Consider the following 24,954-nt stretch of genomic DNA (forward strand, 5'->3'; position numbering starts at 1 on the left):
TCACTGCTTGCCACATGGGTGCAGAAAGGATTGTTAAATTGCTACTGTAAAAAAACCTCCAGGACTCCATTGAATCCTACTGAATCTCTCTCAGTATATGTATTTACTCCACACAGGCATGAATGACTACAAAACCAAGAGCAACAATGACTGGGTAATTATTTCAGTTGTTACTATCTTCTGCAAATACTATTCCTACTGCAGTTCTTGCTTTCTTCAGTACATGCCCTTGCACATACAGAGCTGACAGAAACATGGCAGAGAAAACCTCTCTTTACTGAAATCCATCTTGTTTCAAAGCAGGCTCATAAGGCAAACCTCCTACTTCTAGCACATATCAATGACACAAATTGCCATCTTTCATGGGTTCACCAATACACAGTAAAGATCTTTCAGCTTTATGTCTAAGGCAATCACAGAATTATGGAACATCTCAAGTTGGATGGGAGCCATAATGGTCATAAAATTCAGTTCTCTGCTCCTCACAGGACTACCTGAAACTAAACCATATGACCAAGAATGTCATCCAAATGCTCCTTGAACTCTGACATCACTCATCTCTCTGTTTCATAGCCCTAGTTTGGGTTTTGTGCGAACTAATATTTTTATTTTCTTCCAGGCCTGTGCAGAACCCAGTGAATCCCCACTGCTCCCATTCCAATCTAATGCCAGCTGTTTTCACACAGCCTGGCTGCCAGCCAGCCCCTGGATGGGCTCTGCTGTGCTTTGGATGAACAGAGGTCGTGGAGTGAAATCCTGGGGAACACAAGCACACACTTCAATATATGCCCAACAATAGAGCGGCAAGACAATTGAACAAACATTGCTATTTCCATGTTCCTCAAGACCATAAAGGTGAGTTGGACTCAGTATAAATTCTGGGGCTCTAACTGGAAAGGTGTAAGTTTAAGTCTTCCAAAATTTCGGGAGTTATTCTGAACCTGTGATTCTGTTGGTACAAAAATTCCTCTGTTCTTCTCTTGAAGTATACAGACAAGATTCTTTAAGTCTCTGATGACTAAAATACTTTTAAATAATGCTCTTTCTCTTGCTTCTTCTTTTCTGATTTAATATTTTAGACTCAAAATGTCTTTCCCAAGGATGCAGAGTGAACAATGGAAACATCATTCAATCCAGCTTGCATACAAAGATTGACTTTGTACCACTGACACTGTAACAGGTTGATGTCACTAAAATTAATAAATTCCATCCAACAGTTGGACCCTAGCCACGGAAAAGGGTTATGAAAATGAATGATATAGCAGATGTCATATATCAGGGTAGGGAGAGTCATTGTTTTCCACTCTACTCAATGCCCATGATAACATATTTTGCAAAGGACATCAGATTATCAGGAGGTTTTCAGTGCATGAGAAAACTGGACAACATGCTTGAAACTGGCAAATTACCCATGTCTCTGAGTTTATAAGAACTATGCTTCTAAGCATATTCTCTATCTTTATAAATGCTATCAACCTATTTTCACACACACTTAGAAAGACAAGCACTGACTTAATTACATAAATACAGAATCCACGAGTTTTGTTTCCTTGATTATCTGGTGGTGGGAACATAAGGATAAAGTAGGATAAAGCTAAGCCTTAAAAATTACATTAGACTCCATCCTTATGCATAAAAAAAGCAGAAGGCACAACTACCTCCTGGGAAATTACTATCATAATGTACCCTTTCAAAAATACAATTGAAATGGGCATGTAGGTTCTTTCTACAGCTGGATTTTTTGGACTAGAATAGTATATAAACCTTTTCAATATACTCAGGTTTACTCTGCTTTTTAAATTATGGACTCATTCCATAATGTGTAAGCTATTTACAAGTAAGACAATTATAAATATCAAATTATGGCCAGAAGAACAGGTAAGTCATCTGAGTTGCACACAAACACTATTTTATATAGCAGGTTTCTGAGGCATATCCTTGTTCCTAAAGTCACAAACTGCAGGGTTAAAGGAAAGATGTCTGGTGTTTCTTACTGTACAAGGAAGTCAACTGTGTCATCTGAAGGAACTGCTTAAGCTTCACTGATGAAAGAAATCAAACTATTTTAGGGTTAACTATCAGAAAGCTAAAATACTCAAGCAGTCAAAATTCTGGGGGGTTTTGTTTCTTTGTGTTTTTTTAAACTGGGAAAAAATGTTCATACTTGATCCTAAATGTCTTCCACCTCTTTGCAATGAAATCACCCAAAGATATAAATAAACTATTCTAAATAAAGTTCAGACTGACTGCAGCATTAGATATGTCTATTAATGTATGTGACTGTCAGCCAAAATAAATTAACCTCCAATGGAAGTCATTTTCATAAAATTAATTATTCCAATGTCAGCTAAAAGAGTCAGGTGCACTCTCCCTGCTCCTTCACCTAGACTTTTAGATGAACTTCCCAAATAGACTGCAGCTAGAAAAACTTCAGAATAGTTCTATATTTGAAGGTTTTATTTTATTGCTTTTTCTAGGCTGTGAGCTTTGTTGTTAATTTTTTTTTTAAGTAAACCAAAGGATCTAACAAGAAAAAGAAGGGATTACTGAGCAATTGATATATAGTACAACAAAAATATAAGGGGAAACTCAATGACAGAATGAACATTAAGCCTCATGGACTAGAAAAGGGACTGAGATACTGGCAGGTACCCATAACTCACCTCAGGGATTTAGCTTTTGCCACTCTTCTGAAAATTTGCCCAAATTTAGTTGCTGTAAATCTGAAAAATAGAGCTTGTATAGCTCAGTGGAGACTTGGATTTTAGCTGCCAGTGCCTGCAAAATTCAACCCACGCTGGGAACAGAGCAGTGCAGTAGGAAGGGACCTACAACAATTCTGCAGTCCAAGTGACACGCTGAGCACATCCCAGCCAAACCTTCCCAGTGCAGCCTCAGCTCTTGGCTGCTGGGAACTGTTTCTAACCTCAGGCACAGACGTTTCTCAGAGCTTGTGTGGGGAATCCTGCAGACCAAGTTACTGTGCAGTCCAGGCAGACTCTGAGCATGTATGATATTCACAAAATAAGGAAGAATGTGCTGACAATTTGTGTTCATCTAAATCAGTGTTACAAACGTATTTTCATTGCAATTATGAACTTAATGCAGGGGTTCTTAACTTTAATTTTTGCCAGGGTAATGATGTTGTTTTTTTGCTGCAGCACTCTTAAGCAGCCTGAAGAACTCTACATATATTTTTCTCTCTGTTTGCATTCTTAAGTTTCCCTGAATGGCACTGAATTGCTGACAGACCATTCAGTCTCTCAACTCTACTTCCATGCCTCAAAGATCAACTTAAGCCCTAATATACTAATGCAATTTTCTAGCTTGGGAATTTTTGGGCTTGGAATAGCTATTACCTTTTCCTGACATAAACATACACCTCTCTTTGTGTGTTTTAATGACGCTAATATGTGTTTACAAAACTGTTTTCTTCCAGGGTTAGTATTTTCTGTATGGGGTAACAAAAACTGTTTAATTAACATAATGAGGGTTTGTAAGGGATAGCTGAGAGCTGGTTATGAAGAGGTTTGTCCTCACAGCAATTTGTATATAAGAACACACATTAAACATATGGGTAGGGAAAAATCATAATGCCTTAGGCAAGGCTTTGCTGTGGAATAAAGATCTATCTCCTTCTGCACAGAAACACAATAGTTTCCTAACATCACGACATTCCAAGAGAGAATTGGAGCATATACTATTCAATTTTACAAAACTGTTGAATTGTGCACTTGAGACAGTCAAAATGGACAGCAAGATAGACAGATTTTTTATTCCAGCAAAATTATTTTGTGTTGATATTCAGTGTCTATGATGCATCCAAATAGCTGCCCTGGGGCAAGACCCCAGTGCAATCAAGCTGTCAGGTTTAACATATATATTCTATGAAAACAACTTTAGTAAACAAATTAAAGATCATGGCTACTTGCAAAGAAGGTTACTTGCTCTTTTACTAGCAATTCAGACTTTTTTTATCTCTAAAATAGCAGGTTGCCATCAGATATTTGGAGCATCACTTTCATCTCATCACCAGCAGGATAAACAAAATAATGCTCCCCAACCTATAAATCCTTCTCCTGTCAATGTCTTAACAAATTCAAGACATATCAGCTACTTGTACTGTCAGCATGGTAGATGGAGTATGAGTGCTGTCAATTTGTTGGAATAAACCATTCTCTGCACACAGGTCCCAGAATGCAGCTCAGGTTTACCTGAAGCACATAAAAAAAATTTGGTAAAATGAATATCTAACTCAGCAAAGTGTAAATTGCAGGTCACAAAAATAGTATTTTCTTATTGTAGGGCATTTACATGCTCTTAATTCATTTGCATCCCAAAGGATTAAAGTTATTTTAAAGAAATAGTCCCTCAACCTCTTAAGGTGCTGGATTCTGCTATTGTTCTGCCTAAGCTGATACAACTCAGCTGGAAATAAAAATGTAACTTACAAAAAGAATATTTTCATTTCTTGGTTGCTATAATTTTCCAACAAAAAAATATACAGCTGTACTGTATTTCTCTGGGCACTCAAAGGAGAACAAAGACATGAATTGTAAGTGGGATGTAAGAATTTCCCAACACTAGGTGTTTGGGTTTTGTTGGTTTTATAGATGGAAAAATACAGACAATGAATAGCAGTAAAGCTCTGTTTTCTGGAACAAAACATGGAGCTAGCTTCCCAACGCATTTGCCTTTCTCAGAGAAATGAGGAAAGTGGAGCAATAGCAGCCACATCCTGTAGGTTCAATGGGCAGCAATGGTGCAGAGTCCTCAGTCATTTGGATGTTGTTATGGGAACTACAAAATCAGAGATCCAACAATTGCAGGCATCAGTAAAAAGCACCATTTTTCTCCAAATTCATTTTCGTTGGTCACTCTTCTCAACACTAAAAATCAATAGGTACTCGATAAAGGAGCTGCATCCGTTCCTTTCCATGGCATGCAACCCATGGCTTATATTTGATAACAGACAAATCTAAAACCTTATTTCCTCTTCTGTGTGATACCGTCAAAACATTTTGATTCTAAGCTTGAACACAGCTTCCTAAATAACCTGCATTTGTTTTTTCTTGTTCTGAAATTAGAATAGTCTATGTCAAAATGACAGTCTAGCAATTAGGGCATTACTCAATATCAATAAGATTACAAGGATCAGATCTTTAGTATGTCTATTTGAGGAATGAATTTGCATGAAGTGGAATAAAATAAGCAAGAGTTCAACCAAACTGCTGAATACATACTTAACTTTAAATGCATTCTTAAATACTATGTAGCATTTAGATCACAAAAATATAACCAAGTCTTATTCTGCAGCAATATCCAGTTTACAAATTAGTGCCCTATAAAATCAATTTACAGTAAGAGGCAGTCATAGTAAAACACAGGCAATATAGACTTTAATTAAAGCAAGACTCTAATGATGTCATCAGTAAACCACAGTTTGTGCTTTGCAAATAGCAATTGCTCCAGAACTGCGGAATTATTAACTTAATCCTATTTATCTGCTCCTTGGTATAAAGTTTTCTTGTTTAAGCTGTGAGTTACAGTCCATCATGACTTTAAATAGCATAAGCATAACAGGGAGATCTAAGTTCAATCATAAATAGAGGTCAGTTTCTACTTCAGCCACATTGGAAATATTGAGTAACTGATTTCCCAGGGATGAATTGTAGAACAATTCAAAACACACAGAGTAGCAGAATTCTTATTAATTGCTCTTTTCCTTAAACCAGTATTGATTCCAAATGCTTACATATATTGGGACACATCTATGCATGAAAACTTCCTGATGTTCTGTGTATGTGTGAACATGCGTACAAACTTCACACTTTGTTAATTTTGTGTCTAATTAATGCACAACTTGCAAACCCATATCTTATAATTAAAGTTCTTTGTCATTAGAGACACACTGCTAAGACACTTCACAAATATGTCCAATTTCATCTGCAAAGAATGACAGACTAGAAGCAGCACATTAAGCAATTTGAAAATCATTTGGGAAAAAAATCAAAACTTAATTACAGAGTTCAAATTATTGAAATTGCTCATGCTAGTGTTAAACAAAAAAAAACACAACAAACCCTCAAAATTCTCCAAGAGAAACTATTGACCACTCGTGTAAAGCTAATCTAAGAAATACAATTTGTCTTGAGGCTTTTCTTAAGAAAGCAATAATTTAAAACTGTGCTGGTCCCCAATAAGTAAGGCTCCAAGACAGTTTTGATCCATTGATGAATCCTTCCTAATATGTTCCCTGAGGTACAGTTTTCCTAAATCTATTAGACATTTACAGTCTTTCAGGATGTGCTGCCTGAGCTGCTCTATCACACTGTATTAACTTGACAAGGTAATGCAGTGCTATCTTTTATTTCCATGGAAAGAACTCAGCTTTGACCTTGGAACCACTAACAACAGTTTATTACCCCTAACCTTACTAGAGGGACATTCTGACATATTCCTGCAAATTATTACCCCAGACATATGGTCCACATTAGATACATGGAGGAAGTTATATAGGGGGGTTACTCAGGGCAAGATCCCAAACCTACTAAAAATCACAGAATTATTTCTACCTAATACGTAGTTCTCCAAGGAAAGGCAAAACAAAACAAAAGCAGTCCATGATGGTCTAGTAATTTATGAAACACAGTTACCACAACAAACCAACAGTTCCCATTTGTTGCTTAGTGGCTTCCCTAGGCTATCAGCATGGAATCATGGTACTGACTCCTCTTGGAATCATAATGGATCTTGAACCCCAGGTACAATTATTCCTCTGCCAGTAAACACACTTACATGTTTGTGGGGATAAAGGGAATGCCCAGGCCCCTCTCCCCTGCTGTGCAGTGGCCTCTGGAAGAATACCCTGAGTATTCCTGCACTGATAAAAGGATCCCAGCCACACTGAGCACAGTTGTAAACCCTCCTATGCAACAGATTGTGTGAGTTTAGGCATCACAGTAAGCTTCCAGGAAAGAGTTATTTGTGCATTAATCTTCATCTTAATAACCCCTTTGCTCCAAATAAATTAGCTATACTTAGCTGTGTCATAAGACGTTATACTGCAATGTGCTGGAAGGAAAGCTGCTCTTCCATTTTTCTTTTTCAGAATTACTCTCAGCTGCAGTGTTTATCAGGGAGCCAATGCAAAGTGTGACTATTCAGCACAGGGGCACAAGTCAAACAAGGGGTTTTTTTCACTCTTTTCTAGAGACAAATTTATGGATATTACTTTAAAATATACCTTAAAGTAACTAAACCCACAATAATTCAAAACGCTTTGTAAGAGAAAAATTCTACATCTGAGATATTTCAAGCAGCAATTTAAGAGGTATTGTTCTTTCTTTGTTCAGAGGCTTTGTAATCATTATTTTACAGCATTTTAGGATGCCTTTAAATGAATTTTTGCCTATATAATGAACGCTAAGTGACTGGAAGCCCCTGGGACTTGTTAGAGATCAAGCAAGAAAGCAAGCAAGGCACAATGTCTCCAACCAGCACACCAAGCTCTGCTCCAGGTGACATCCACTGAAACTAGAAGTGTCTGCTTAAATTAAATCCTGCAGAGATATTCATCTGCTGCAAGTTAAGCATTTATATATTACTGCTGTAATATATAGGATTTGCCCCTTGCCTGGAGTACATGTACTAAGTCCTTGCAGTATTAAGGCTTTATTTTGGATTTATATCATTATGACAAAAGGCAGAATTAGTCTCAGTATTATTTAACACAGATATATATAGTGAAAGGAGAAAGGTCACAGCTATGAAAGCTTTGCTTGATCTACTACAACTCCCTGAGATTTCAAACACCCATAACAGGATTCAGACTCCATCCAGGTATCCAATTGATTAAAGCTACTAATTTTGTAAAAAATTAATTACAACTGAATGAAAGAACTCTCTGAACATATGGTTTTGAGATTTGCCAACATCCAAGGCCAATTTATTTCTTGTTAATCTATGTATGTAAGATGTCTGAGACAGAGTGTAAATCTCCTTTTGAAAAGCTGGAGAAAGAAAAACCAAGATGTGACATTGTTCAATGAATGTCACAAAGCAAAGTTTCTCTTGTCATATAAAAGAAGTATGGAGACTCCAAACTCACTTTTTTTTTTTGCCATGCATTTTACAAATAAATGAAATTGGAAACTTTTTTTTAAGGATTTAATTGCAAATATCCTTCCTTGCTGGCTTTGTTCTTGTCATCAAAGCAACTAACACATTTCATTTTTGACAAGTCTCTCAGAATTTGGAACACTTTCTGCTGTTTTTGTTTTCTTTCTCACACATTACAGAAATTCTTTGGCTGCTGCTATGATCAACAAAGATTGCTGGATTCAGTGAAACCAAGAACAATCAACCACTGTGCAATAGCAAATTCCTTCCCTGTCTTCTCCCTGAAACTACTGAAGAGACTTCCATGGATAAGGTCAGAATTTCACTCCAGCTGGTGAGGCAACTGTTTCTCTCAGGTTTGATGAAGCAATGTTCATTTATATTGCAAACTCCCAATAACTTTTAAAGTTAAATAATGTACACAATTGTAATTTTTTAAAGTTGGAATATTAGCACAACTATTATTTCTATTGGAAAGCAATATTGAACATTGAGAAAAATATAATTGGTAATAGCAAAAAGTCTATTTACAGATTATTTTCTAAATAAGCAACATCTTCTACAGAGAGAGAGGCCACTGCATGTCTAGGTAAAGTATGTGAAGACCAGTTACCAACTGGAATGGTCTGAGTGGGTGGATCAGGAAACCTAAGCTGCTGAACACTGGCAATAAATAAAAACTACTTGAACTCGATGGTGATTATTTCATTTCAGATTTAAAAATCTCTTAAATTCCAAACCCTAGCACACTAGAGTTCATATTACTCAAGAACTATGACATCTACAAAGGGATTTATCATTCTTCAGTTTATGTTCTCTAATTTCACACTTTCAGTTGCTTTAGCTGAGCTTTTTCAAGTGTCACCATAGAGATGAAAATTCACTGTTGACAACCTCTACTCTTATTTGTGGTCTGAAATAATTTAGCATCACTTTTCAACAGTGGACTTTTTTTTACGTCCCAAAGCATGCTTTTCGTGACAGATGAAAGATTTTTCAGAATGTCATTCTTCAGCAAGGATCCTAAATAACATCAGGCCTAAAAATAGATCTGACAAAGTCCCCCCAAACACACACTCCTTCCACACACCTTTCAACCCAATGATTATTTTTGAAGTTTGCTTCAGTTTATCATTCCAATCTAAAGGGCTGAACATCAGATAACCCACTTGTTTTTAAAACCATAATCAGGCAAGACATTACGGCCAAATGAAGAACATTAAATGAAGCAATGGGGGATTATCTGTCAAGGCTGTGATGTCATCCACAGCACCAGCATTCCTGTTCAATATCTGTTTTCCATAAAAAACAGATTAATCAGCACTGATTTTTAATTCTGTTTCTACCGTTTCCATCTTAAGCAGTCTGTTGAGTGCATGGGAACTGATCTTCAATTAACATGTCTGGGATTACTTGTGGCGTCATTAACTTTAAAATATTTACACGACATTGGATTTTCCTTCCAGTTCTGGAAATTTTATTGCTAAAGACACACTGGAAGTTCATAGAACTTGTTTGGCAGTTGTTTTAAGAATCCACTGTATATCCAGGCATTATGTAATATGATATAATATTTGTATTATTTAAGCATTATAAATTTGAAGGTATTTTACATTCCTCTCAGTAACTCTTTTAAAGTATTAATTTTGACTAGCAAAGAAATATATTGCTATTTCTCTACAAAATCCACCACCTCCCATTAGCTCCTTTAGCCATCTTTATTTTTATTTAGGCTTTTAAGGTTATAAATTTCATAACTGAGTTCAGTTGTGTCTAAATGAATCCAAGTTACAACTCAATATTAAGTTTCACCCTTATCTACTTAATTTTTACCCTTGTGAGGGGGCCTGAAAGGCTCCTCTATAAGTCTGTCAGGAAAGGCAATGATAAACACTCTCAGCAAAACAAAGTAGCTCTTATTCTCATCCTACACAATCTGAAATCCACAACAGTTCTGGGGAGGAGGGGGCAAATGATAACAACACATGACTTTGGTTTTTTTCACCTTACCAGTAAAAACCAGAAGTACTGTCACCAAAATGTGCAGGGCTGTAGCAGTTGAACAAACATGCTGGAACAGAATTAAGTTCCATCTCTAGGGAGATCCAGAATGAGCTGAGCTTTACTTTATTTCACTGTAAAGGCAACAGGAGTCCTGTTCTGATCACTGAGTGCTTCACAGAGCAAGACACCTCACTCTGCAGGTTGTACCTGTTCCTCTTGGACCTATGGAGCCCTGTGGGGCTGCTCCCAAAGGGAGGTCACATCAGAGTCATCTTGGAATACTTAAAGATACACATACGAAATAAGGAATGAGATCAGATTTGAATACTAATTGAAGATTTATAAATTTTTTTTACACTATATTCATTAGAAGAGCAAAGAGGCTGCAGCATTATTGTATTGCAAATGCCACTCAGTTTAGAGTTCATTGTTTTCCTTATTTCACTAAACTCATTACTAAACCAAAAATCTCCAATCTCTTGCTGTACAAAAACTCTGTTTTAGTAGGATCATATGTATATCTAAGCCAGCTACATGAGTCAAATCATATCACAGCTCAGTAACAATTATTTTAAAAGTGTATTTATATTCATACCATATAAGCATAGTGGGTTTTTTTCTATTCCTGTGAATTATTTACACCAGAAGTGTTGATACACGAAGCTGGGGTTTCATCAAACTTGACCTATGCGAAATGCAAGCACCTGATGGAGTTCTCTGAACTATTGATTCTGCTGCATCCATCTGTCTCACTCTCACTGTGTTCTGAGTACTCTCTGAAGAATAATGCTGGCATCTGTTTTATGTATAAGCTTTCTAAATTACTGCATAGATGCATTACAGAATAGTTAAGAAAAATCAATGGTTTCTATGTAAATAACCACAAAGCTTTCCTACTTCCTTTAAAAAACAAATTTCTTCAATAAAGTTTGTTTTATTTTATTTTTACTCCAATATTTCTCCTTTACATCAGCTATGCTGTCAAAGCTATCTTGATATCCTGCTGCTGTTTAAATTTATCACGGGTGTGAACTCCTTTGTTGTGGGTGTTTTCTTCCAAGGAATATGCATTTCATATTGTCTGTATGACTGAAAAGTAACAGTGAAAAGTGAGATTGAGATTCAAGACCTTAGCACACGCTTAAATACATTTTCATTGCTTTCCTAAAAATGGTGCAAGGGTGTCACCCAAGTGGATCACTTAGAAAATATTTCAGATTAGCCTTTTAAAATAACATTTAATTGCTATGGAAATTAAGATAAAATGTCTGTAATTAGTATGCAGTCTTCCCTTCTGAGCACAGAGCAGCAATAATAACCTTGAGCTAAAGCTGTAAGAATGGTGAAATGTACTGTCCGTGCCCAAGCCTGGATTTCTACAAAATTAATTTCTGTTAGCAGAATCATGATAAGAGACCTGTGGAAAGGAAAGCTCTCCAGTGCTAATCTGAACTCTTGTCCTATCTTGAAAAGATTCAAAGATATATTATAATTGCTTTTGATCATCTTAAAAAAAAAAAAGAATAAAAAAGAAAAAAACTCATAAGAAAAGGAAGAATTACAGAACTGAGAAGAAGCAGTCTAGAAAAAGCTGTTAAGCACTGAGTAGATGCCAGTACAGTCAGTCAAGAGAAGGGCTGAGCTGATGTACACAAAGATGCAGCCAAGGAGAACAGTGGTGACAAATAAATTATTTTGGCCGCTAAATATAAGAACCTGCTGGTCAGAATCTCTGCACAGATATCTGGCAAAACATATTTTGGAACAACATTAATTTTATGCCAAAATAGCAGTACTTGTAAAAACCATCTGGCACAATGGCTCACTCACATTAACCCTCTCACTTTATTGCCCTGAACCAACAGTCTGGTCCATTTTTTATTTTTGTAAACCAGAGTTACAGAATCTAAAACTGACATCTCAACTTCAGTCATCAATAAATCTAGAACATTCTTGGCTAAACAAGTGTTCAGGAGCAAAGGATTAATAAAGCCAAAATGTCCTTAAAAGACAAGCATGGTGTCATTATGGCAGAAAAGTATCTGCTGAAATCCCCATAGTGGCAGGTTCCCCTGGATTTGAATCCTAATTTAAACTACTATTCATCAATATATATTCACATCCTATGGAGGAAAAAATAATCTATAGCTAAGGTGGCCAATCACTGCAAATAGCTTCTATTTATTCGTTAAACCTCACTTTGCCATTTTTTATATGATGGACAAATTGTAGACTGTGGCAGCAGCAACACGGCTGAGATGTTCAGTTTTCTCCCCTTTAGTGAGTGGAACTGCTCAAGCCCTTGTGGTAATTGTTTCCATCCTCCTTCTTGTTATCTGTTTGTCACACTGGCATTTTGCTTTTAAAGCTTTTCCATTTGAGTCATGTCAATCAAGTCAGAAAAATGCAGGGTTGTAATAATGAACTAACTCGTCACATCTAGCACTTTGCATCTCTCAATTACAGGATCTCAGAATATGCTATTTTTTGGAATGTGATCTCTATGCATACACTTAACACAGTTCTTCACTGTAATGGAGGAGTCACATCACAAAGTGTTCAATGGATGTCTTTGCTTACTTAAGATGTTTCTACTGCATCTGAAAATACCCTTGATAAATCAGTTTTCTGCACTGCTCAGGGACTGCAAGAAAGTCATTTAGGTCTTTATAATATTTTTGTGAATAAGGATATGGAAGACAATAACCAGTTCACTAATGACTAAACTAGCACCCTCTCTGGGAGAAACCATGGGCATATTACAGCTTCCCTTAATCAGGAAGTTCAGAAAATTGTAATCAACAGAAATCACAATGGATCTCACATGGGGTACAAGGGCTTGAGCTAAGGATTTTGTGGGCTTTTTGTTTGTTGAGTTTTTCATATCAGAGTTATTGAAAAATGGAAAACACCATGAAATCTAATTTCATTTCAAAGTGTTTAACATTTTATGTCCTGCCTGAGACATGTCATGCAGAACCAGTACTTTTACTGTTGTGAATGGGCTTTGGTTTAGTTCCAGGAAAAAAAAAAAGAAAAAAAGGATGGAGGGAAAATAGAATGCAACTAATACTGTACTTCCTACAGTCTGATGTATTCTCTGGAAGTCTTCTGCCTAGTGTGATCAAGTGTAAGCTGATGCATTAATGCATTTTACTGGTAATATTCAGCTGCTATTCAGTAGATTTCTTTTGAATTTATGGTTTCAGATTCTGCTTCATTTAGTTTTTCCTGATCAGCTAGAAAGTTGAGAAAGTCCCCAAGATGGCACTCCTCAGTACAAAGGTTAAGTTCGACTGAAACATTCAGTCTTTGTCCGAAGTCTGCCCCAGTATTTATGGGCAATTTCAGACAATTCTCAAAGCGCTCAGGTCACTCGTGCCTGGGGCATCATCAGAACCATGAAAGGGCGATCCCATGGCTGGGTAGCCAGACCCGCCGGTGTTTGAAGGCACAGACTTCTTAAGAGAAGATCTCTCTCTCCATTCTAGCCCAACTTGTCTGGAGTAGAATCATTAGAGCCCCTGTAGACTTCCTCTGGGAGGCTCTGAGAATGTTTTCAAAGTCTACATTTCAAAAACGCAAAACCTGTTGTCTTGATCCTTTATGTTACTTCGCTAACTCTCTGCTCCATAAAACACAGCAGGGCAACATGGCTGGGTCATTGTGAATTTCTTCTGATGGCTAAATGAGAAAGCCTATCGTTACCTTGGGATAATACAGGAGGTGGGATAATTCAGAAGCCACGTTAGCTCCTTGTCCTGACGGCACACACATTGCTTCCATCAGCTTAACTGTATTTGAGCATGAATACAGACGTGTTACAGCTCTAGCAGGATCCTTCTCAGGCTCATAAAAGCCATGAAACATTTCAATATATTCATTCTGCCCTCAACTTCTAAAGCTGTGCCTTAGAACTGCACCTCGCCTGTTCCCACACTCCTGAGCACAATCATATTAAGCAGCAAGCAAAGGAATTTAACTCTGAATTTGCTCGCATTTCTGAATTTAAAATCAGACGTAAGAGGTACATAAATCTAATTCTAATTTCTTTTATGTAAATTCAAACCACATGGAGAAAACAAAAATTTGTCATTCGGTTTGTTTGGGGGCTTTATAAACTGACACCATATTAAGTTATTTAAGGCCAGTAAAACTTAATGGCAGTTATTCTTGCTCTTGCAACAGTGTTTGCTGCAGGAGATACTTCCAGAAGGGCGGTGAAGTCATTGCCTAATGTCTCCCCTGAGACTTCCAGCATATAATGGGAGACTTTTTTCCTTCTCTTCCAATGTTTTTTATTGACGTAGAAGCATATTTACTTGATAAAAGCAGAGCAGCTGGCTAGTGTCCCTCGGGAATACACCCTTGCTAGGGAAGGTTTTAGCACCCTCCCAAAAGTTCATTGAATTCAGGTTGATTTAATATGCTGAAAAACCTTCCCATTTGAAAGAAAGTTACTTTCTACTTGCAAAGTCATTGTTTTCTAAAGCACTGTCCCTCTTGGGAGAAAAGGAAAGGCAATATAAAAACCCTCTGGGACTATCATGTGGTAGTCAATAAAATTGCTTGTCCTGAATTTTGCAATTTAAACTTTTGAGTGAAGGAAAATGGAAGTGTAGGAACAACCCATGGAACAGTTTTCAGGGTACCAACAAGATCCATACCTTCTATCCAAGGAATTAAAAATAGTAATTGTTCTACATTACTTATGAGGAAGACCTTACTAGAATAACAACTTTTATTTTGCCTGTCATGGTGTTCATATATCTCTCCACTTAATTTTCAAAGGTTTTGGTAGACACTTTTGCTTTACCAGTTAAATTTTCCAGGCGAAGTAAGTCATCAACAAAGAAAGTGTGCTGTCGAGAAATATCACATAAAAAATCACTGATTATTTTCTCTAAAAAATAGATATAAGAGAATGCAGTATAATTATTTGGCTTACAAGACTAAACCAGCCAAACAAACCACAGCAATTACCTGGCTAAAAACCATCACGTTTGCCATAATCTAGACCCTACCTGGGTACCACCCATCAATGACTGTGAGAAGCAGAGACTGCATGAGGAGATACAGCAGGTCCCAACAACCTGCTGCAGTGCTCAAAAACAAACAAACCAACCAAAAAATCGAACAAAGCCCCCAGCAAACAAGCAAAACCTTAAAAGCATATAAAATTATTTGCATATGAGAACACTCCGTCTGTAGGATATTAGCTAATTCCAAATGCTAAGGAGTCAATAAACTGTACCCCAGAAGATATAAAAGAAGATTAGAAGATTGTAAAAGAACATTGGCGAGATTTTCCAGTGGAAGTAGTTCCATGATTTCACTTTCTTGGCTAGAAGGCTGCCTTTCCTTAAATGGCCTCTCTTTGGTAGTGCAGCCTTTTCTTCCTTTCTCTTTTGTCTCCTTATCTCACCGCATTTACACCTCATTTCAAAACGCAATCGTCATCGATAAAAAAGACTTTAAACCTTCTTTTTTCCCACCTTTAAATAAAACTAACTACATTGCTCCTTTTGTTCCTGTGTTTACTTTTAAAATTCCTGAAAACTCATCCCGTGCTTTTTTCTGTCTTTATGACCGTCAGATTTGTTGTTTCTGCTTTTTCAGGTGGGCGAGCTGTTCTCCTACCAGTATTCTGCTGTATGTTTAACTGTTACATGCATGCAGGAGGGAGAAGTGGTAAAAAGCTTTCACTAATGTAGATAACAAGATTTCAGATAATTTTTTCAGATATGAACACTGTTAAGTACGTTTACTGTAACCAAGGTAAATAGAAAAAAAAAAACAACCCAACCATGAATATTGTCCTCTTAGACGTGCTCGTTGTTAAAAATAAAAGAACAAACTGCAAACATTTCACCCAAAATGTCAAGTATGAACGACATCATATTTAAATAAGAAAGCGAGGCCTGAATGATGAAAATAGGTTACTTTCCTGTGTTTATGTTTGTAGATTACCTTCTGATGCTCATGTTTGCATGAACAGATTTAAAGGGCTACAAGGAAAACACGTCAATTTCAAAATGAAACAAACTTCCACTGAAATTGAGCAATGTTACAGAAATGAGCATTTCTCCTTTGCAGCACCTTGGTTTCAACAGTCTGACAATGATTCTTTCAGCAGACTTTTCACAATGCTCTCATAACCACTGCAAACGGCCTCCCTTAGAACTTACGAGGAAGCACCGAGAACTTTTTCAGATATCAAACTGAATTTGAAATCTTAAACTGCAATTTCCGTGAGCAGCCCTATGTTCCTTTGTTAACGGTGCTTAAAAAAAATACCAAAACAAAACTGCCCAACACACAATTAAATATATTTTCCATTTCCAGTTAAGGCAAATCAGTCCCACCCAAAATTACTGGTTAAAGAAAAAGAGGGTTTTTTTCATGCTGCAGTATAATAACTACTGTTAATGGTGCAATGGGAGTTACAAACAGATTGTTACTTCCTTGAGGTCAGTTCTGAGCACAATCTGGGTTCAGTTTGCATTGTTCTCAAAGCGGACGTATTGCAGGGAAAATCATAAGCACCAAGTCCTGATATGTGTAGATAATTATTAATGTGGTCTACGCACAAAAAAAGGAAAGTGTGACGTGACAGGCACAACAGAATCGCTATTTTCACTCTATTTACCACAAGGAAGAGGTGGCTGGTGAATACAGCTCATATCTCATACCAGGAAAAGGTGCCACAATAAGGAGAATTTGAGTACAGCAACTTGAACACAGGAACAAGCTGGCACAGAGAGGGATAAAGGGTGGGCAGACAAGAGATGTCATAAAACTTAATAACCTGTTGGATACTAGAAGCAGCAGGGACTGGCGTAGGAGGGAATCTGGCAGACAGATGTACCTGGGAGATACAAAGGGAGGGTCAGGAGGAAAAACTGCCCTGCAGCTCTGGATGCTGATGGATGGAAAGGCTTGGATAGGGAGGCAGCTGAGGGCCTGTGTTGGGCACAGGAGACACTGCCAGGGAACCAGGAAAGTGTTCCCCTGTGCTGGGGTGCAAACTGTGAAGCTGCTTTACCTTCTTGTATGCTGTAAAATAACACAAGCTTGAGAAAAAGGTGTTTTCTTGGGTAACACACCTGTCAGACACCCATCACACCGACTGTTAATAAAAGGGGAAAATGACCTTGTGTTTGATGTGATAATATACAGTGTTTGCCGCACGGCTCCATCATCACACACGGCCTCTCAAAAAGGCAGAAGGAGCAGGAGCCAACCTCAAACTTTGGCTCTGCCAACCTGCACCCTCGCCCCCCTCCACGGGGCAGCACCGCACAGCCCAGCGCGCAGGGACGGGGTTAACTCGCACCTCGGGGCTCCCTTGGCTCTGTCACCACATTCCTGCTCCTCGCCCTCCGGCGCACGGGAAGCGCGGCCGCCGCGGGGCGCGCCCGGGATGAGGCGGCGGCGGCCCGGCCTGTCCGGGCGGGCCCGGCGTGTCCCCGCCCGCGGCACCGCCGCGCGGGCATAGGGGGCGCTGTTAGCGCGGGGACGCGGCGGCGGAGCGCCCCGCCGGGACTGCGGGGATGGGGACGGGGATGGGGACGGGAACGAACGGCGGGGACCGCGGGCCGTGTCCCCTCAGGGCCGGCGCGCGCCGTGGGGTGTGGATGGGGCAAAGGAGGGCGCGAGGCACAGCCCCGCTCGCGCCTTTGCGCGGGCGCGCGCGGCCCCTTGCGCGAGCGGCCCCTTGCGCGCGCGCGCCGGCCGCCCCGCTCTGCCGCCCAATGAGCGCCCTGGCCGGAGGGAGCGCAGGTCCCGCTGCGCCGGCGGCGTGAGGGGAAGGGGATGGCGGTGCTTGTGTCCCCCCTCCCGCCGCTGCGGAACCTGCACTGAAATACCCCCCCAGCCCCGCACCGCCCAGTCCCGGCAGTGGCACACGCGTACAGATACACACGCGTACAGATAAACACACACGCACACGCATCCCCTCAGCCCCGCGCAGGATGCTCTCCCCCACCCCTCCGCCCTTCCCAGCCCAGACACGGCCCCGCTAGTGAGGTGTAGGTCAGGGGAAGGTGGGCTGAGGCGCTGTGGGCGGGAGAGCCGTGCGGGGAGCCGGGAGGTGAGCCAGCAGCGCCGCTGCCGGTTCGGAGGGAGCTGAGGGGGAGCCGGGACGCGGGGCGGGGACGCCGAGGTGGGCGCGGGGGGATGGCGGGGGGCGCGGGCAGGGTCGCGCCGCGCTGCCGCCTCAGGCGGTGAGAAAAGTTGAGGCGGCTCTCGGGGGCGGGGGCGAGCTGGCGGGGCTCGTGTTTGATCAACTTCGCGCTTAGGTGCTTTGTTTTTAACTCGCCTTTATCCTCGGTGCACTTCTTTTATAACTACTCCTATCCTTTCCTTTCTTTTAACAAGGGGGGGAGGGAATCTCCCACGAAAGTTTTCCCTTCACGGAAGGCGGGACTGAAACAATACCCCGATGCTTTGTTCAAATATAAAACCTCCAGCGCTTGCTTTCCCTTTCCCTTTCCTTCTCTTTTTTTTTTTTTTTTTTTTTTTTTTTTCGGTTGGGTTTTATTGCCGCCGCTGCCGCTGTTGTGATCGCGCTTTCCCCCTTGTGTTTACAGCGCCTGTGAGGGAGAGACGCTCGGAGGAAGGACCGGGATCCCTGGGCTGCATCAGCGCGGAGAGCAGGAGCCCGGCTCAGCAGAGCTAGGAGGATTTCACCTTGTTGCTGTTTGTTTCGGGAGATTTTCGCTCCCCCCACCCCGGACACTGTCCAGCTGAGGGTTTGCTTCCTCACTGCGTCCACAACGGGCCAGAGAAAGAGCGCTTTCTCTGTTAGAGGTGATTTTTGTCGTGGTCTCCCTGCAAGGAAGGGATCGGCACCAGCCTTCGAGGAGGGAGACAGGATCAACTGAGGTTTTCCCTACCTCCGGCTGAACGTGAGGAGTTCAAGTGACACCGGCACCGGCCTGTGGCTGATTGACTGCACAGCGAGCTGGAATCACAGCCGGAGCTGCTCGATTTACCTGCTCGAGGACCCTTCAAACCCTTCTATTGACGGTAGAGATTTGTATTCCAAGGAAAATCGGATTAATATAAACTATGCAGAGCTTTGCGGGGATATCAGGAGACTACCCTGTCTGCATGGCTAATCTTGAAATTGTCTGAAATAAATCCTTAGCGCAAGGAATAACGAGATACTTTCAATTAGTTTTTTTTTTTTCCTTGTCGCTTTCCCCCCCCTTTCTGCGAGAATTTTTAACACTTCCATCGGAGGGTTTGTACAGGAGAATGGGACACATGCTGGAGAACTCACCACGCTCCACAAAAATGACGGGGGTAACAGTTTCCATCACTGTTGCGGTATAAAAGGTTCTCTTTGGATTGTCTGCTGGTGGCTGCTAAAATGGATCAGTTTCTCCGTGTTCCTGTTTGCGATGTGCTGAAGGATCCGGATTTACTGAAATACTGACGCCCAATGAACTTACTCCCTCTCTGCTGAAAGCATCGGATGTGACAGTGCAGAGAAACATGTGTTTCACATTTCTGACTGGTTGTTTTGGTGCAATCAATACCTCCACAAGAAACATTGACTTAGGTGGCGACTGTCATAGCGGGAGGCACACGGAGCGCTGCTCCTGGCTTGCAGGCGGAGCGAGCACAAATCAAAGAGCCCGCCGATCCTGGCAAGTGGGGGCTTCGCTTCCCCCCACAGCGCGGGGCACGGGCTCCCGACCCTCCTCAGAGAGCCCGGCCCGCGGGTGCGGAATGAGCGATGACCAAAGCGCTGCCAGGAGTGGCAGCCAGTCGGATCGGATGGGCATCAGTGAGGCAATACCGGTTGAAAGAAAGGTGGATCGCGAAATTATTGCCCGAAGGAATAGCAGGCGAGGCGGAATGATGATAAAGTTAAACTTCTGTTTCATCTTCTGTCGGGGATGGTGGGCGTTTCTGTTGCTTCAGCTCCACATGTTGCAAGCACTGGCACAAGGTAGGGCTAGAGACATTTTTGTTTATAGAAATGCTGCATCTGCCTTCTGAGAGCAAGGGAATCTTGCTCGGGTACAGAGAAACCCTTTTACTTTTATCCTTATCAGAGATAAACTGCAGAATTCGCACTGAGCTGATTCATGTAGGAATGGTCGTTTCTTACACACAATCGTTTCTTTATGGAGCAGGGATTTGCAAACTGTACCTTCATGTTTCTCTCCCTTTCTAGTCCTATCCTTATCCTATCCCAACCTCCCACGGAGAATCACAGTCCTGCTTTTTAAATGTACTTAAATGCATCCGTGCTGTTCTTTCAGGCAGCAAAAGAGTTAACTGCTGGTTTTGTGTGTGTGTGTGTCTCTGTGTCTGTGTGTGTGTGTTTAAAACCACTGTGCTCTGAGATAAGTTATTAGGAGAAGGGGAGTCATAAATCCTCCGACTAGAACTAAACCAGGCATGTAAAAGGAATTCTTTAAACATATGAGCACTATTCTATGTGAGCCTCGCTCTCAGCATTGTTCATTTCTTTTGGATTGCCAAGTAACATTTACCCGAGACAAAAACTGCAATTGATTCGTATCTGAGCATTTCCACATCAGAGATCCTTGCAGTCAAATGAGTCACTTGTAAACGAAGGGTCAGAGTCGACCAATAGACTTTAAATACCAAGTGTCAGTCACTTTGCATGTAAATTCCCTTCTCAAAAAATTGCCAAATGTAGCTTAATTCTTAATAATCCTTTGACAGAGTAAACAATAAATGGCAGGCAGAAGCATTACAGTTGGCTGCGCCAAATAACACGCTGAACAAACGCAGCTTTCACTTTCTTTGCTGGGTTGAGTTTTATTGCTGTGTGCATTGTCTGGCTGAAGTGGGGTGTGCTGGACAATGCAGAACTGTATCGAGTGGGACCAGGAGTTAGTTATTAAAGCGGAAGTTAATACTCCATGAAGGGGAATAGTCTTTGTGGTTTAGCTCTTTGTTTTCAAGTATTTCACAGGGAACAACAGTGCATTCAGTTGTAATAAGTGGATGGGGCTCATGTGTTGAGGAAGAGGAGTTGGAAGCCAAGTCTGCTGTAGTTTGTCTGCTCTGGGTTTACTGCTGCATCCTCGGAAAGTTTGGAGCCGCAGGATACAGAAGAGATTTAATCCAGTGTTTTATATGGACTCCACCCTCATAAACCTTTCTCAGTGCTTTGTTTATGCTGTCACTGCTATTCCCAAATTACTTCTGCTGAGGCCTGCAAGCCCTAACAGGGTATTGTTATCCTGAAACAAGCCATACCTGACATAATTATCTCTGCAAATTAAAATTCACGTCACTTTTTGCTTTTTCTCTTTTGGTAGTTGTTGTTGATAGGTGCCAATATGATGCTTCATGTTGGCAGATAAATGCTGATGATTCTTGCTGCTTACATTAAAAATAATTTAAAAAAATCATAAAAGGTAGTTTTAAGTGCCAGGGATTCAGGAATCACTTTAGGTGCTAGTTTTTCTATGGTTAGTAGTAAACTAGCCACTAGGATTAAAAGTGAATTGAAACTTTTGTTTAGCGCATAGTAGAGCTTCATTTTTCAATTGCTTATTTCAAGTTACTCAGCATTTGCAGTAGTGTCAATTTCAGGTACTGTATATCTCAGGGAGTTCTGTAGTGTATACAAACTATCCCCCAAAAATGTCCTTACACAAAGTTAGCTTTAAGTAACTAAGAGTACCTAACGCAAGGAGGGGAAGGGAAGAGAATAAGATATATTATTTATGAAAAATATTGGGGCAGATAAAGCTGTGAAGTGTAGAAGACATGAAACAATGAAAGATAAAACAATTATGTAATGAAACAAAATACATTGTAATTTTTATATAATGCTGAAGATTAGTTAGTCCTCTTAAGAATTATTTGACACAAAAACCAGTGTGGTGGTCTTGATGTAGAGAGCTTTTATTGGAATTTCACAAAATTTGAATTAATTTATAACTTACGGTTCTTTTTGCACTCTGAATTCTAATGGATTCTAAGACATTCATCATTTTTATGCAAAAATTTACTTTAGAAGATGACAATATAAAAGTCCTTCATGAAAATGGAAATTCTGTCACAGAAGTTTCTAATGGAATGATGTGGTCATATGCATGAGAGAATTACATGACTTCAATCTTTTTATAAGATAAAAAAATGAACATTCTAAATATGTGGGCCATGGCTCTTCTGAATGAATCACAATACAATGCTATAACCAGCTAATGTTTCCGTAATAACTATTCCAGCATTAAAGACAGAAGTATTTCAGGCATACTGAAATGCAGGTTCTTCATTCCTAGGAAACAGATCAGGTAAAGTTGTTGAGATCAAGTATCTTATACTTCAAGGTGAACAGAAGAAATGAGTTTCAGCTGCAACAGGTTGGTTGAGTATTCTCTAAACTTGAATGATCATCCATGTGAAAGCTGATCTCATGGTGAACTGTAGACAAAACCACTTGTAAATTCATTTTGTGCTTAGGTCTTCAGCTGTTCTGTCTTCTGATAGTTGCATTACATATTTCAATATAAAATTTATCTGCTTTCTTTTTCCTTTTTAAAGTGAGTTTAAGGAGTCTAAAATGTCCATTGGGATGTTGTAAGTAAGAAAGGATTCTCTTTGAACATTAGTGTTGTTGTGCATGGTGGGAGCGACTTTCAGGGTACAGAAGACAAAGGCTGTGGCCTGTCCCAGGCTGGGAATGGAGCTCCCACTCCTGTGAGGGCCAGGGCTCTGCACAGGGCCCCCTCACACTTGGGGTGTGTCTGTACTGGCCCAGTTCAGAAGAATTAACCTGTAAGAGTCCCCAAACTGTTGCACACTCCTTTGTTTGCTCAGCTCTCTCTGCCTGCTGGCCTCTGCCACCAGCCCTCTTTTCATGGCATTTTTATTAAATGATGTACGAGATGCTAGTTAGCCTCAAGTCATCATGTGTCATCAAATAGTGATGAGATGCTAATTGATAATCACTATAATTATCAAATTAGACTTTGTGAGGTGGTGGTAGGAGTGAATCATTTGGCCCCAGTGGCTGCCTACTGCACTTGGAGGAACATCCTCCTGCAGAGTCTGGCTCAGGGGTCTGCATGCCTGGGCAGAGTCCTGGGAATACACAGAGCTCCTGCAGCTTTGGAATTTATTCCTTATGTATGAGATTAACAAACACGGATGCCTACTGAGGTACAAAATGTTTACTAAACTACTGGAATATTTGTATGGAAATAGAAAAATTCTGCTTATTTAAAATAGGTTGCAAGTTGCTAGAGGCTACTCTACATGCATCTGAATGGATTTAAGTGCCTTCCCAATGTCTATCTTTTGTTGAGGAATGAAAGAATACTTTGAAATTATATTTCTTTGGATTGATAGCTGTTGTTCAGGAAGATTTTAAAATAGATAAAAGCAGAGCAAAGCTTTAAGCTTCTCCAGCAGAAGCCTGGTATCTTTAAATATTAAGAAAGACAAGCTTGTCTGATTTTTCTTAGTTTTATGGCAATGGAACCGTAATCTTTTTATGCTCCTTAATCAAATCTGTATTCAGAATTCTACAAATACCTGAATGTACATTTAAGGTGATATTGATATGCATTATGCTTTGAAAGAAGCCATGACCCAGTAGAGAGATGAAAATGTTTCTGGGGCCCAACTTCCTTAATTCAAATATTTGATCTGGTGTATTATAAATATGCTGAGTGTAAGAAGCCTTTTCAAGCAAATTTCAAATTGCATTAGGTGCAGAGATGATAAACAACTTGCATATAGAGTATTTGGTTGTTAGGAGGATGGAGAGATGGTAAAATGTTAGGGCAATACCTACTGGACAGTGAAAAAGATTATGAATTATATGTAGAAGGAACCATTTCTAATTCCAAAAGACTCTGTTACTCTTTATTGGAAACTAAAGATTTTTTCTTGGGTTTGCCTTTTGTGTTTCTTTTCTTTAGAAGAGCATTTTAAGTATGTGCTAGTCTTAAGCAGTTGACTTTTTTGTGTATATAATTATAATAATTAAGCAATTGATTTGGAGGAGTAGATCCAGTCTAAATAGAAGTGGGGTGGAGATCGTTGGCATTTTCTGTGGCCAGATCATGCGACTTCTCACTCTCTCTGCTGTGGTAACTCTTGGTTTGCTTTATATGTTTATGTTTTGCTGGAAAAGTACCTATTCTTAAGACTTCTTACAGCAAGTTCAAAGAGCTGTGAGCACATAATATTAACATTCCAAGTGCAGAGTTTCAGATGCTTCCTTGAGAGTGCAGTGTAATGGTTCTGTTAGAGCTGAAGGGAGACCATAAGTAATGGGTGTTCATTATCATTGTGTTCATGCACTGCCAGGAGATGCTCAGAGCAGGAATGGCCTGGGTGTGGAGAGAGGCTGTGGTAGCTCTGCTCTGTGGCTTTCACCTCACTTAAGGAGAACATAAGGCAAATCTGTGTCTTTGAAAAGTTGTTCTGGAAGGTTCTGCCATCTCTGTGCGTAGTCATGTATTTTGAATAATGAAGGCAAACGTTGTCCAATATTTTAAAGATTGCTTAAACTTAGAAATACTAAAAAACAATCTCAAATGAGTTATCAGGAATCTGTTAAGTGAAGGGATTGGGCTTTTGTAGCTCTGAGAGGGATTTCTTTTATTGTCTTATCACCATACACATACAAGGCTGAAACACATTCTTGACTCCAAAGATTTCCATGCATTTATCAACTTTCTATACATCTTTACCTGAACATCCCATTCTGGATGGCCTGGTTATTTGGTCCAGCTGGACCTTTGTGCTGTGATGAATCTGTGGGCTGACCAGAGGCAATTGGATTCCTCGTGGAGCAAAATCTTGTTCCTGCTGAGTTCA

At 40.0% G+C, this 24,954-nt stretch overlaps 1 protein-coding gene across 1 annotated transcript in view; it reads left to right on the forward strand.

The window, feature by feature from the left end:
* Positions 1 to 19,216: 19,216 nt before the first annotated feature.
* SDK1 (sidekick cell adhesion molecule 1) overlaps positions 19,217 to 24,954 on the forward strand; it is a 382,632-nt gene continuing 376,894 nt past the window's right edge. The window contains exon 1 of the mRNA XM_054270739.1: positions 19,217 to 20,086. Within this exon, the coding sequence (XP_054126714.1) occupies positions 19,627 to 20,086 (460 nt within the window). The 5' untranslated portion in view covers positions 19,217 to 19,626. The remainder of the gene's footprint in view (positions 20,087 to 24,954) is intronic.

Source organism: Melozone crissalis, unplaced genomic scaffold, assembly GCF_028551555.1.
Source record: "Melozone crissalis strain CALT ecotype California unplaced genomic scaffold, PUWL_Pcris_2 ptg000012l_1, whole genome shotgun sequence".
NCBI lineage: Eukaryota > Metazoa > Chordata > Aves > Passeriformes > Passerellidae > Melozone > Melozone crissalis.